General features: G+C 38.4%; 1 protein-coding gene across 1 annotated transcript in view; it reads right to left on the reverse strand.

Moving 5' to 3' along the window:
* The window catches only part of xkr4 (XK related 4), a 69,411-nt gene extending 59,527 nt beyond the window's left edge, over positions 1–9,884 (reverse strand). The window contains exon 1 of the mRNA XM_051128572.1: positions 8,681–9,884. Within this exon, the coding sequence (XP_050984529.1) occupies positions 8,681–9,372 (692 nt within the window). The 5' untranslated portion in view covers positions 9,373–9,884. The remainder of the gene's footprint in view (positions 1–8,680) is intronic.
* Positions 9,885–14,675: the final 4,791 nt, after the last annotated feature.

The following is a 14,675-nucleotide window of genomic DNA, read 5'->3' on the forward strand; positions in this document are numbered from 1 at the left end:
CCAAGCAGATGCATTTGGGGGAAACACAGAGCAGATTTATGATCCAGAAATTAGAAACCAGTTATTTTATCTACGCTGAGACATGCTGTGTGCCTTACTTGTATCAGCCCAAGCATTTGGGCCCTCCAACATAGTCATCACTTCTCAGATTATTAAAAGCAAGAATGTGTCTTGAGAGATGACACGGATTCTTTCTTTACCGCCCTACAAAGGGAAAAAAATCAAAAGGAGCCTACAAAGTACTTTAAAATGTCTCAACCGACAACTGTAGCATTTCATCAATATTTATCAATAGTGACAGGAGACATAACAGCCAACAGGCTTACACAGAAGTGCCATCAAGACCATTTATGTTAGGGATTTTTTAAACCAGGACATTTAGACATTTAAATGCTGTTCTTTTAAACTTTCTATTGATAATTTGAGGACTTCTGTTCATAATAGACCACTGAGTTTGTACTTGGTTATGCACTGCCTATTGATTCAGTTGATTTTAATAAATATGTCTATATTGACTGACGTTGATTCAGTGAACGCTTAAGTTTAATTCACAATAATCACAATGCAAAGCAAGCATATTGCTTATACATAACCTAAAAGCAGCAATCAGTATGGAATTTGACTGATTAATGTATTAAAGGAATAGTTTACCCAAAAATGAAAAGTACCTCATAATTTCTCTCCCTCAAGCCATCCTAGGTGTAAGTGACTTTCTTCTTTCAGATGAATACAATTAAACTTTATATTTAAAAAATTGTCCTGACTCTTGAATGGGTTTTGAAGATTTTAAAGTCCAACGGATGACATAGAACGTAGGAAGTGATGCGGAAGTGATGCACACGGAAGCGCAGTGGACAGAGGAAAAAAACACTGGTCATGAATTAAAAGTACAAAACAGGGATTTGTAAAGAAAAATGTTTAAGGATTTCGATATAAGCCAAGATGAGACTGGTTTTTCGTTGCTGGAAACAAAACTTGGTTCTCGTGCGACTAGCATGCCATTCTTTCGTAAACGCACGTACAACGGTTAGCGGAAGCTAGAGATTACGGTTTAAATATTTTTCTTACAAAAACACATCGATTTGCTTCAGAAGGCCTTTATTAACCTCCCGAAGCTGTGTGGAGTACTTTTTATGATGGATGGATGCACTTTATTGGTCTTCAAAATCTCCCCACCCCATTCACTGCCATTATTGAGCTTCGAAGGACTCCAATTGTATTCCTCTGAAAGAAGAAAGTCATATACATCTAAGATGGTTTAAGAGTGAGTAAATCATGGGGTAATTTTCATTTTTGGGTGAATTATCCCTTTAAGGAGGCAACATTTTTTTGAAAATGTATGGTGACCACTGTCTGAAAAGTTTAGGTATTTTCCCTCAACTTCATTTCAAATCATTTCAAAATCATCCTACATCACTGCAGAAGTTCCAACCCAGTCTACGCAAAGAGAACATGCAATGATGATCAAACACCCTTAACAAAAAAGGTAAAACAGCAATATAGGATGATTTTGAAGTTGAGGGAGAAAATATGATTGGAGATTTTCTACATACCCTAACTGTCTTGAGCCAGAATACACAAAGTTCAGGGAGAGCAAGAGCAAGACAGGACAAGCATTTGACATTAAAAAGTATATAAATTGTATTATTTTTCTGAAAATAACCAATCGTTTAGCTAGGTAAGATCCTTCTTCCTCGGCTGGGATCGTTTGCAACTGCATTTGAGATCGTTTGAAGCCGCATTTAAACTGCATCTTGGAAGTTCAAACTCGGGGCACCATATCAGTCCATTATATGGAGAAAAATGCTGAAATGTTTCCCTCAAAAAACATAACTTCTTTACGACTGAAGAAAGAAAGACGCGGACATCTTGGATGACAAGGTACATTAGTACATTATATGTAAATTGTTGTTCTGAAAGTGGACTTCTCCTTTAACTTTAAAATGTACAAAATGTTCTTTTTTTCCCAATTCTTTATTTGTCTTTTTCTTTTTAAATATCACAATAAATATCAAGGACTTGATATTGCAATATTATCTTATAGTGAGATTTTGATAACGTTACATCCCTACAAACTACTCAAACCACTAAATACTTGTGATTCAGTTTAAAACCCATGCGGTCCACTAACCACAGTCTGCAACCACCCTATCCTCTGAAACTTTAAAATCTGGCCACCTACTGCAAACCCGCGAAAGAGACAGCTGTTCGTTTTTTCTACTACTGGTGGGATGCAATGACCCCTCACATATTCTATTATCTAATTTCTCTGTGGAATTCATGCTAATGGCACCCAAATTGAGCTTTGTTAAATGTTTGCATTGTTAGATAGCCTAATGCATATTATAGTTCAATGAAAATTAGATTCTCACTTCAAGTTCATAGCTCGGCTGCAAGCAACCATATGCAGATCTGATCTCTCTTACCTCTTATGTGAGAGCTGCTTCAAGACACCCTGGAGTAATCTTTGTTCTTAAATAGGCTTTAACTTTGATACAGCCATGCTAAGCAGTTAAAGTCATTCGAAGTAATTTCCCTTTTATTTTGCGATACTAATAGTGATAATAAGCTTTTACTTGTAAAGCTCAGTTTACCCAATACAGATGAATATATTTTTGCTGTTCGTTACTACTACTACAAACTAAAGTGTTTTTTAATTCCTTTTTTATGTTTTGACAAAAGTGTTACTGCATTATTGTGTTTTACAGTGTATTTTATTCAGTCATTTACGTAGTTATAATCAACTCTGTTTTGATTTTCTGTTGCTTTGAGTGTAATTCATGACAAGTGCAATGTGATTAAAAACATCTGATTATTAATGCTCGTCTGACTGGTCTGTTGACATCTTTCAGAGAACGCACTTCACAGATGATCTCGGCTCGAAATAAGAGCAGAATTAAATGGGTACTTCTGAAATCAGATGCAGTGTTCTGCATGCATAAGCGTGACGGCTTTTTAATTCGACCCTAAAGTGTAAATTCTGGACTGTATGCACGTTCCTTCTTGCTGATACCTGCCACCTTCCTTTTAAATTAGACGCTACATGTTGCCTTCTCTCAGTGAGATGTGGCAGACAGTGTGGGTGGGAGCATGGGTGACATGGATAGAGTTAAATAGCAAAGGCCTGGCTCAGCTGTACCATTTGTTTGCATTGCTATACATAAAAACCACACTCATTGGCATAAATCTCCATGTTTAACTTAATATGCTAATTCAGGCTGAGATCACTGAAGAGCTGTTGCTTGGAAAGGAGCCTTTTTTATAGGAGATATAAGGACCCTGTTTTACAGCTTCATAATACAGTTATTATCTATCTTTGGTCAGGTTCATCTCAGATCGTAATCGATTAAACGACAATAAAGTCTAACACTATAAATGTTTCTGTATTAAATCAATAGCAAAATCCATAATATGTTTGCTGAGTAACTGCAAGGAAGTTAACAGTGTCTACACTAGGGCTGCACGATCTTGACATTGTGATACAAGAATTTTCAACAGATGACTTGAATAATTATATGTGGAAAGAAAAAACAATAATACAATTTAATCATTTTTGAGTGTGAAATCCTTGTAGGGTTGAACGATTTGTGGGGAAAAAAGAAAGAAATAAAAATAAGGGTGTCATACTTGGGTTTACTTTTTACAAGGACCAAACCTCTTTCAGTAGCCATTAAGTGAACAGAGTTTAAAAAAAATATTTTTCTACTTTAGTTTTGACCATTTCAGAGCACCTATTGTGCAAAATTCACTTTTACATGTTGTTTGGACATAAATGTGTGCTGGCAGTGTGTACACAACCACCCTATAATGATAAAAATATTAGAAAAGTATAAATTCCAAAAAAGGTGATGTCACATTTTACAGGCCCCGCCTACGACTGTTGACAGACACTACTGTATAAGCCAGTGAGCCATACAATCCGCCACATTTATCTTCAAGCTACAGTATTTAAAAGCAGCATTCAAGTAAGAAATGTCTTCTTATTAGAGCTATAAGTTCTTCAGTCCAGAGAGTGATTTGTTTTGTTTTTATTTTTTGTTTGGTCATTTTAACAGCGTAGACAGCAGTTTAGGTACTGTATATCATGCTGCTGTCACTTACAACACAGATCTAATATAAACGTGATTTCTTTCGACTGTGTTTTTGTAACTTAAAGGAGATGTCCACTTCCAGAACAACAATTAACAAATAATTGACTCACCCCCTTTTTCAGGATTTTTCTTCATATAATGGACTGACATGGTACCCCAAGTTTGAACTTCCAAAATGCAGTTTAAATGCGGCTTCAAACGATCTCAAATGTGGTTGTAAACAATCCCAGCTGAGGAAGAAGGGTCTTATCTATCGAAACGATCGGTTATTTTCAAATGCTTATCTGGTCTTACTCTCCCTGAACTCTATGTATTCTAGCTCAAGACAGTTATGTCGAAAAACTCAGACCGTATTTTCGGGGCACCATATCAGTCCATTATATGAAAAAAAATCCTGAAATGTTTTCCTCAAAAAACATAACTTCTTTGCGATGGAAGAAAGAACGACATGAATATCTTGGATGACAAGAGGGTGAGTACACCTTTTATAAATTGTTGTTCTGGAAGTGGACTTCTCCTTTAAGTGTGTTTTTAACAAAAACTTGTGTGTATTTGGCAGTTTAAGCGCAATATGACATGAAAGAGGACTTAGTTTAGTACTCACATGCTGTGTGACAGTCGCTTTCAGTGCGTTAGCTTCGGATGTGTGTGCTTAGAAAGCTGTATATTAGAAGTTTCAACTGATATGACTTTAAAATGCATGACTTCGTTAAGATATGATAATGATAATCATGATAATCAAAACCAAACAGATGTTTTTTTGGCAGTTTTTTGGCTGCCAGCTGTAAAGGCACAGCCCTGTTCTGGAAAAGGGGGCGGGAAGCAGCAGCTCATTTGCATTTAAAGAAACATGCACGAAAACAGTGTGTTTCTGCTTCCACTTAAAATAGGCATTTTCAAAATGATATAATAAATGATCTGTGGGGTATTTTGAGATATGTATTATGAGATCTCATATATATAGACATATATATATATATATATATATATATATATATATATATATATATATCGTACAGCTCTAGTTAACATTAAAAATTACAAAAGAAATGGTGTATGAACAATTTTCACTCTGAAATTGCTCTTGCATTTCACAATTAACAAATGGCAAGTAACATACTGAATTAACCATGACATTTTCATTGCTAAATTTTACAATTCATTACAAAGAAACAGCAAGTAACACAGTAAATTAAACATGACATTTTCAAGTAGAAAGACTAAAGTATTTTCTTACTTCTTATTTTTTTATGTGACCTGAAGGCACATTCTTGACCACACAAATATATGGTCATCATAGAGGCGAGATGCATAGGGCGTTAAGTACAGGCCCAGTGCCAAGTAGGCCCCTACTGTGCAAATATAAATGCTTCATTCAGACCCATATGCATACATATAAACAGCATGTAGTCAACAACAAGTAGCATACATGCAATAGCTTGGTGAACGCTCATTTGCAGTGCAATCATGTCGGCCGCAATCAGCAAGACTCCACATGCAAAAACAAAGATATAGAATGACTTTCAAAAGTATAAGGGGATTAATCAATTACGTGCAATTATAATTATAATTAGCTTCTATTTGATGAAAATATGAGATGTAAGAGTAGTTTATGTGTAGATATGCATTGTGTAGATACGCAGAGTTCTTAAACTTAAGTTAAGAGATAAGAAGTCCATTTTATGCCTAATAAGGCTGATAGCGATAAATAAAATAATCTGAATACTCAGAATTTAATCAATAAAACACTGTACTGCATTGTCCCGGTGTCACAAATGCACCAAAATTTCACTGAAATATCTAGTCTGTATCTAGTCTGATAAAACAGAAATATCAACTCAACCGCAAGGGAAAATGTAACTATTTTGCACGTTTATAATTTCAGATCAATTTTTACAATGTGAAATGCATGAAAATGTATGGTCCATTGCCTTACAAAATGGATTGTACAAAAAAATATTAATGAGAACAAATGAATTCATATGAATTGGCCACCAATTCTCCTAAAATTTAAAGTTATAGCTACGCATTGCCATAAAATATTTAAAAATACACAACTGCTGATCATCATCTGCACAAAATTAAAATGTTTTCATAAGGTGCATGCCAATTTGTCTAGTAATGCATTTTTAGCTTGAATAGTGTGAGTAGTGTGTTTACACTGAAAATTCCAAAAAGAAAAAGTGCATTTTAAATACCTGGATGATGCACTTAATTAACCCCCAAGCACATGTTTGACCAGACTCAAATGTTATGCTCATCATAGAGAGGCTGGGCAACAAAATGGCTCAAAATAAATTTTTAAAGCAAATGAAAGCACATTAGCTACACAGTCTCTTTAATGCAGGCCAAGCATATGTGGTATGATAAAGTGGCTTTTATTTCAGAACAGCAGATATATTTACTTGAACGTGTTCATTTTGTACTTCTTAGCACTTTACAAGTAACTATATAACTTTATGCATAATAAATAGTCAAACTTTGTCTAAACATCCTCATTACTGGACCCAAATTATTCTAAGCACAGAGAGTAGAACAGCAGAACATGATTTGGTACAGTATGATCTTAAAAATAAAGCTTCCAAAAGGGTTTTTTTTGTAGCAATGCCAAAGAACAACCATTTATGGATCCTGAAAATGTTTTTTTTCTTACATTTTATAGACTAAAAGAACCTTTTGTGCGATGGAAAGGTTCCATGGATGTACATGCACAGGTTTCTCGGCACGGTTAGGTAACCATACTTTACTGATGTGGAGACTCACAATATGTGATCACATATACATATTCATTTTCTCGGCACCACAATGAAGAGAAAAACAGAACTATGTCAGACAGCCCAGATCAGTGCAGGATGACATGATTCAGCAACAATGCAACAAAAACTTGCTATTATGTCGACTTGAAATCTATTTATGCAGGTATATTCCATTGAATTAAAGGTCATATATAAGCGCCTGTAAAAAACCTACTTCTATGCAACACATAAAAGGTTTTCTCATTCCTACAGTTACATTTTCCCTCTACATTACAATGCGAATACATTAACATGTATACATCAGTATATGACAACTACACCTGCACCTTCACCTTGCACATTCAAACTCCAATTTTAGCACTCAGCCTGACAATCTTTTTTTTTCAATATCAATAACTTAACTAGCAAAGCAAGCTATTTTTAAATTGCTTTGCTTTGTGAGATGTCCCCAGACTGGTGAACCTTTTGCACAGTGCCACGTGCAGCGCATGTCTCAACAATTCTCCCCCTCTGAGAGCACACAACTGCACAACTGTGTCAGCTTCACTCCCGTCACCATACACCATGTGACACGGCCAGGATGACACTAAAAAAAATTAAAGAAAAGGAAAAGCAGAAGATTGTATGGAAACAATCCTCCTTCACAAGAAGCAAAACTGATGTTTTACGAAAATACCCAGGTGAAGTGCTTGAGCGTTCAGAGCACTTTGCAGGATTTGGGCTGCATTGGTGTAGTTGTGGCCTAGTTTTGTGAAGTGGGCTATTAAGTCATTCCATTCAGTTTTCCCACTGCTGGCTTTTATTCAATTAGAAACTCTAGTCGAACAGCAACCTTCAAATTTAGAGCTGACTGGACACAGATATGAAAGCCGAAAATCAAAGCGGCTGCACGACAGGATTCACCTCTGGAAATGCCACATCTGTAAGTAACAACAACGCTGTGTGATTTCATAATGGGCTCTTTAGGGCTGATCACAATGTACCTTGTCTATGCAATCACTGCTATATATCAGACCACAGCTTTGATGGCCTACTTCCAATATAGCAATTGCACATCCTTTACTGTTTGGACAGCATCCAAACACGATCCTCAGGGTCAAAGACTTAGAGTAAATGGAATATCACATGCTGATCAGAACTCATTCAGGCTTCTGAAGACCCTGATGGGCTGACGCTGTGAAACCGAATAGGTTTCCACAATCCCGTTCATTAACTCTGTCACTGATGTAAGCTTTGAGTACAACCATGGGCAAATGAATGTATTGACCTGCAAAGAGAATACAACTCCATGGGTGAGCCAATAACCTCATGCACCGTAAGATGCCACCAGGGAAATATTTGCAACTACTTTTCATACAAGACGATCAATCGCCCACTAACAGGCTTTAGTTCTCTATGAGGTTATTCTCAATTACATTAATAATGGATTTGAACTGAGTCAATGAACGTCTACTATTCTCACAAACTCTTTAGTTATTCGAGCATGATTCAATCTTTTTCATTTTGAACCAAGTCAGGTCATCTGCAAATACAACACTGCAAGTGCCTTCCTCTTGTTGCAAGACAAGAAGCAATTTTCTACCAGATACTTCATGATCATGAGCTTTTCAGTGAAAACAGGATGATAAATTAGCTCTCCAGCCCACACAATGTGTGTGTAGGCCTTATCGTGTCAACCATTGCAAACTCAAGAACATGCTTGGAGTGTGTCATTCAAGCACGCTGCTCTAAACAAAATACGTGGTGCATTTTAAAGAGGACAAGCAATGAATACCCGACCTCGACTCTTCAAATCACAAGTGCCATTGAAAATAAAGCGCCGCTCGAGCTCACCTCCAGATTTGTCCGAGCTGTAGGATGTGAATGACGGACTGCAACAGCCAGATACAGAGGGAACAGGACGCTGAGCGTGTCTTACTAGTCCGGGCTGCGGTAGCGCTGTTGCTGCTGTTGCTTGTGGTGTTGCTCTTGCTCGCTGTGGACGCCTGTCTTTGAGGCGTAGTCGGGTGGGCTCCGACGTCTCCGTGCGAAGCGGAGCAGCTGAGCAGCTTGCCGTCCATGTGGGAGCAGCTCGCCGCGCTGCCACCGCCGCCGCCGCCGGAGCTCTCCTCGGTGCTGAAATCATGGACGAACCAGCGGAAACTGAAGACCTGCACGGAGAACGAGCCGAGCACCACAAAAAACAGCGTAAGCCCGAACCACCAGTAGTCGCGGCGGAGGTAATAGTCGACCGAAAGCCAAATATCAGTGCCCACATCCGCGAAATACACCGCCACTGCGGCGAGGATCCACAGACAGTCCCAAACCGTGTATTTCTGCTGCTCCCTGCCGAGGCGGAGACATGTCGAATTTGAGCCACAGCACCGCGACTCCCCGTTGACGAAGTCCGCCTCTCCGGTTCCAGAATCCGGCTGCGATCCCGGAGCGAGCCCTTGAACCGAACCCGAGTGATCCGAATTCTGCAAAGGCGTAAATGCTACATCGCTCTTCTTCATCTTCAGCACCCCGTCGGATTTCGCGGCCATTGTAGCAGCTTTGTCTTCTCACCGTTTTCGCGTCTTCTCCTCGGCTTCTCTATTCCAGGCGAAGAGACACTGGGCTGGGCGACCTCCTCTTCCGCCAGCTACAGCGCCGCCTGCTCATAACAAAGCAACACTTCCTTTCGGTAGCGGGTACGAACCATATGCTCTCCCATGGCTCCTACTTAAAACTATGACATCATTGCTTTGCAACTCTTCTTCGGGCGCACATCATGGTGTTCAATATCCAGCGATTGCAGCACAGCCTTCTGCTAACTCCACATTCGCGCAGAAAAATAACGTCTACGGCAGCGGTATAATAAAGAGGTGACCGCTCGGTTGCTATGGCATTTGTAAACGTGCAGTTTTCAATTCAAACCTAAACTGAACGCTCTGTCCACCGGACGCGAGCGGCGCGTCAAAAGTAAATCCCTATCAAAATATATCAAAACTAGGAAGCGTCTGTTGTGGTGGTTTTCACGCAATGCACAGATACTGCAGACAATTTATTATGTTGAAATAAAATAAATTTATTTACAAATTTCATATCTGTGTCAGTTTTATGCGTAAAATTTTAATAATGTTTGACCGTTAAATCAAACCCAGCTCGTGTAGTTTCTGCTGTACTAATTTAAATCTTTTTTAACTATATATATACATATATATAAATGGTTTCTCTTAAATATAAAATTGGACAGTTATCCATCCACATTGCTGTTACTGAAGTCATCAAGCTCACAGCTGATTGGTCCGTGTTCGTGAACGTTCCAAGATGACGTGCAGCTTCCACATTTCCACTGAAGACTGACTGAACGTTGCGGCGCGGTGCGTGATCGGTCGCGTCCGGTGTGTAACCTGCGTTTATAACATGGCTTGCAAAAAGACGTTAAGTACAGGCTGTGTTGACGCATTTTAAGCTAAACAATACCATTGGACATTTTTTACATCAGCTGAAGAGAATAAAGCACTCCCATGCCTGATATTTTCAACAGAAGAAATATATATTTAAATGAATCTTTAATAAAAAGCGTTATCTTCCAAACGCGTCCTCGTCTTGTATAATAGCTAAGGGTTCAGCACCACGGAAAGCTCCTACTCTCAGTTCATTATTGTGGCTCATTGTGCACTATGCAGAAGGTCTGCCATAAACAACAAGTCGCGTCGGAGCTCCATATATCACTAAGGACGCTCCGGTGCCATCGGACGTATTGTGCTGCGTGGGCTAACTGGCGTCATTATTGAATTTATTGGCACCCTTGAGTACGGCGCTGTATTGTCGACACGCCCTCTGCTCGCCGGTTACACATAAAGCGAGTCACTCGCTTTGAAAAACAGCCACTGTGACACACACACACACACACACTGGTGTTAAGATATTGTATTGATTCAAGTCTAACGGGGAGAAAATTAGCATATTACACCAGCTGCTGCTGCCAGGTAAGGATCATATGCATTAATGAGGCATATCGCCCACAAAAATACGTTATAAAAGATAAATCAGCAAGGCTCTGACGTGCGCAGCTCTAACACTTTGATAGCCATGAGCTTATTACGCCTCAGGTTTTAAACTTCACATGCTGTTTGGGATTGGGCACTGAAACAGATGGCGTCAAACTGTCAACATTAAGTGGGCTGTCGTGAATTGACTTCAATAATAGACTTGCTTGAGAGACGCAACTGAGATGAAATCTCGCTAATTACAGCACTACTTTCTGATTTTTGCGTGTGTGTGTTTGTCTGTTTATATCGTATAATTCTTATTTGTCTTTCTCTCTGTTTTTCTATAATTTATCACTCTCTTTTATTACTCTAGCTACACACACACACACACACATATATATTTAGTTAAAGTCAAAACTTTACATACACCTTGCATAATCTGCAAAGAATTATATATATATATATTTTTATTTAGTACTGAGCTGAATAAGATATTTCACATAAAAGATGTTTACATATAGTCCACAAGAGAGAATAATAGTTGAATTTATACAATTTACCCTGTTCAAATATACATACACTTGATTCTTAAGGACAGTTCTGAGGACAAAACAGGAGGGGGTGAAAACTTTTTGAATTTGAAGATAACATTAAATTGAACTTATCTTACTTATTTTGTTTTCTGGGAAACATGCAAGTATCTTCTGAAGGGCAGTAATAAATGTAAAAATATGATATTTAGGCAAAATATGTACACATTTTTATTCCGTTCAAAAGTTTTCACCCCCGGCTCTTAATGCATCAGGTTTCCTTCTGGAGCATCAGTGAGCGTTTGAACCTTCTGTAATAGTTGCATACGAGTCCCTCAGTTGTCCTCAGTGTAAAAAGGTGGATCTCAAAATCTTACAGTCATTGTTGGAAAGGGTTCAAATACACAAAAACGCTGAAAAACAAAAGAATTTGCGGGACCAAACAAGGGACTCACGAACAACTATCACTAAACAAAGAAAAAGAAACCACCGCTGTGGATCATTCAGGTAACAACACAGTATTAAGAATCAAGTGAATGTAAACTTTTGAATGGGCTCATTTTTATAAATTCAACTATTATTTTCTTTAATGGACTATATGTAAACATCTTTAATGTCAAATATCTTAGTCAGGTCAGTACTAAACAAAAAATAACATGCATTTTGTATGATCCCTCTTATTTTGTTAAAATAATTAACATTTTGCAGATTCTGGAAGGTGTGTGTAAACATTTGACTTCAACTGTATACAGCTGTTGGGTGAATGTCTGATACATCAGGCACACAAAATGGGAAACACTTTGGGAGTTTCAAAGTTATTAAATGCACATAAAATATATTGTGATGAGATTTTGCCCTCAGCCAAAACTATTTGCTCTGGAACAAGTAACAGATTAATGAGACCAAAGACTACCTGTTTGATTTACCCCAAAATGAATGATATCTCATGTTTAACCACTATAGAGACCTGGCTGAAATAAGGCTGCTTTTGGCAGGTTCATTAGTACTGAACGGCCGCTGACACCCTGGAGCTCACATCTTCGAAAACATTGGTATTATCTGTATAAACAAACTGCATATTTCAAGTCTAAACGAGTACATTATCTCCTAAAAACTCTTAAAACTACATTCCATTACACAAAAGCAATATTGTTTATAAATTATAGTGGATTTGGGTGAAATGGTTAGAGTTCCGATATCACTGGAATATTGCACTCCTCTCAGCCAATCAGATTTGAGGACTAGAAAGAACTGTGGTGTGTGTATATATATATATATATATATATATATATATATATATACTTCTCTCAAAAGAATACATACTTTACAATACAAACACAATACAGGTATGTGAGTCAAATCTTAATTAGGAAAACAACAAAGTGAGAGGGAAAGAGTGATATGAATACGACCATAATGCTGATAAATCAGCATAAATCCAGCCAGGCTCTTCAATGGCTCAGCCACACCTCAAGCTCTGCCTGTATGGCACCTGGACAAGCTTCAGAAATGATGCCATCTGTCATCATCAGGCATGGCAGGGGTAAGCAGCCTGTCGTGATTTGTGGGCAATGTTTTAGCAGGTCCATTTCAGGCCCCACTGACATCCAGACAGCGATCACCTACACCTCAGGTGTAGGTTTGAGCTGCTGGATCAAGCTCAGGCTGGTCCTCCTTTCTGAATGAATGAATATCAGAGGCTGTCTGTGTTAGCTATTAAGAAGCGTTTGCTGCTCAGTGGAGACCGGCCTCCCTGTGCTACCTCAATATAATTACAGCTGTCTTCTCTTATTGATCTGAACAGGCTCTTTGTGAAAAGACTGTACCCAGCTCCACAGCTCTTCATACACTCACAGCAGCCATTTAAAGATTCAATCTTAATGACATCAGCAATCAGACAGTCAGACAGCCATCACACAATCCCAAGCTATTGTTTCGGCCCATAAATTAAATGTGCGTGCATTTCGATTCTAGACAGCATCCTCCATAAAAATGGAAGTCTCAATACAGGACTATTGTATTAATGCATTTAGTATTTATTCCTCTTTGAAAGTCTGCGGTGTAACATTCAGAGCAAACATTATCCACCATCATAGGCTGTCATTACATGAAGCTCAGCTATATGAATGTATTGTGGCACTCCTGCTTTCATACATCAGCATTATCAGACAGACCTCATCCCTCTCCCCCTCAGAGCTCTGACGGACACACACAACCATTACGGCACGTATAGACCTCTGGTCCGTGATCTTTTCGGTCATGACATGTATAACAAAAAGAAGAGAGATCATTGCAGCAAGCCGTGTGGAAACATAAAAGGCTGTTGCACGCGGTCCTCTGAGGCATGTGATGCTCTGCTGAAAATAACATCACTTGGATCTTATTGTTATTCACCATTCAGCAAAAAGGGAAAGGTTAAATGGGTTAAAGGCGTTGAATAATTTGCTGTAGGCAAACATGAAAGCGCAGTTCCCGTTTCAGGGACTATTCTAGGTTAACCTGCAGCCTATAGATTCGCACAGAATAAATGCTGCGTTTCTATCAAATATGGCAACGTTCTGTAGACGCTTCAACTGTGACATGAATGACAGCCTGTAGTTGCTCAGCAACACACCATAATTTCTCAGGTTTTGTGCATGAGCTTCTGGTGAAACAGCTACCCATTGTGACAGACCCTGGAAGAGATTCTTATACAGTGAGTTGTCAAGCAGAAACTGGGCCACTGGCCTCTGCATGCTTCATAGACGGGTGAGTTAAAATACCCTCAGTCACTGTAAAGCACAGGATGACACATTAGGGCTTGTTCAGCCATCCAGATATGCCCTGCCATGAGAATCTGAGTTAAACAGCTCCGCTGTGAACAAAAGAGGTACCACATCTAATACAACTCAATCATTCATCTGTACCAGTATCGTAGGAGTAATGACTCAATTTTCAGAATATGAAAAGAATTTAAAAGGTACAGATCAACTATAAAGTCTTCCATTATACAGGTGCATCTAAAAAAAGTTCATTTTTTGTTTGTAACTTATATAAAAAACTGAAACTTTCATATATTCTAGATTTATTACATGTAAAGTAAAACATTTCTTTTTTTTTTTTGTTTTAATTTTGATGGTTAGAGCTTACAGCTCATGAATCTCAAAATATTAGAATATATACATTTGAGTTTCATTAAATGTCCATTCCTACAGTATAAATTCCAGGTATCTCTTGTTCTTTGAAACCACAATAATGGGGAAGACTGCTGACATGGCATTGGTCCAGAAGACAATCATTGATACCCTCCACAAAGAGGTTAAGTCACAGAAAGGGTGAAAGGGGTGGCTGTTCACAGAG

This window comes from Labeo rohita, chromosome 2, assembly GCF_022985175.1.
Source record: "Labeo rohita strain BAU-BD-2019 chromosome 2, IGBB_LRoh.1.0, whole genome shotgun sequence".
Classification (NCBI taxonomy): Eukaryota; Metazoa; Chordata; class Actinopteri; order Cypriniformes; family Cyprinidae; genus Labeo; species Labeo rohita.